Source organism: Morone saxatilis, unplaced genomic scaffold (assembly GCF_004916995.1).
Source record: "Morone saxatilis isolate NCDOM2014 unplaced genomic scaffold, NCSU_SB_2.0 Contig12, whole genome shotgun sequence".
In the NCBI taxonomy this organism is placed as follows: domain Eukaryota; kingdom Metazoa; phylum Chordata; class Actinopteri; family Moronidae; genus Morone; species Morone saxatilis.
Genome location: NW_023339674.1, coordinates 27,875,716 through 27,876,227, shown reverse-complemented (window position 1 = coordinate 27,876,227; position 512 = coordinate 27,875,716). Strand labels below are relative to the sequence as shown.

At 36.3% G+C, this 512-nt stretch overlaps 1 protein-coding gene across 1 annotated transcript in view; it reads right to left on the bottom strand.

Moving 5' to 3' along the window:
- The window catches only part of lrrc40 (leucine rich repeat containing 40), a gene marked incomplete at both ends in the record, with an annotated part of 9,553 nt that overhangs the window by 7,161 nt on the left and 1,880 nt on the right, over nt 1-512 (bottom strand). The window contains 1 exon segment of the mRNA XM_035652938.1: nt 181-254. Within this exon segment, the coding sequence (XP_035508831.1) occupies nt 181-254 (74 nt within the window).

The following is a 512-nucleotide window of genomic DNA, read 5'->3' as shown; positions in this document are numbered from 1 at the left end:
GTTGCCAAGTTCCCCTTTAATTTTTGAATCTGAATCATATGACAAAAAAATCATCTTCACATAATGCTTTAAAATAAATTCAATTCAAAAGCTTGGGTACATCAAATATTAGTGCTGTATCTACCACTATACATGTGTTTGTGTGTGTGTGTGTGTGTGTGTGTGTATGTGTGTCTGTACCTGAGTCGAAGTTGCTGGAGCTCCTGCAGTTCTCCCAAAGCACTGGGCAAACTGCTCAACTGGTTGTCATGGAGCTGTGAGAGCAAAATGGCCATTTTCAACAGCTGGAGTTAAAATAATCTCAACCAGTGGGTTGTGGGTTTTTCTGTTATTGGCAAGTTATTTTTATATCTAAATAATAATAAAATAAAAAGTTTTAAATTAAAATGCATTATTTTATTGACCAGTTACATGTGAATATCACTACACCAATTACAACACATGATCGGGTAAAGACAAATGTGTTTTGCCACTGTTAGCTAGCTGCAATGCTGCGTCATCGGTGTGTGAAT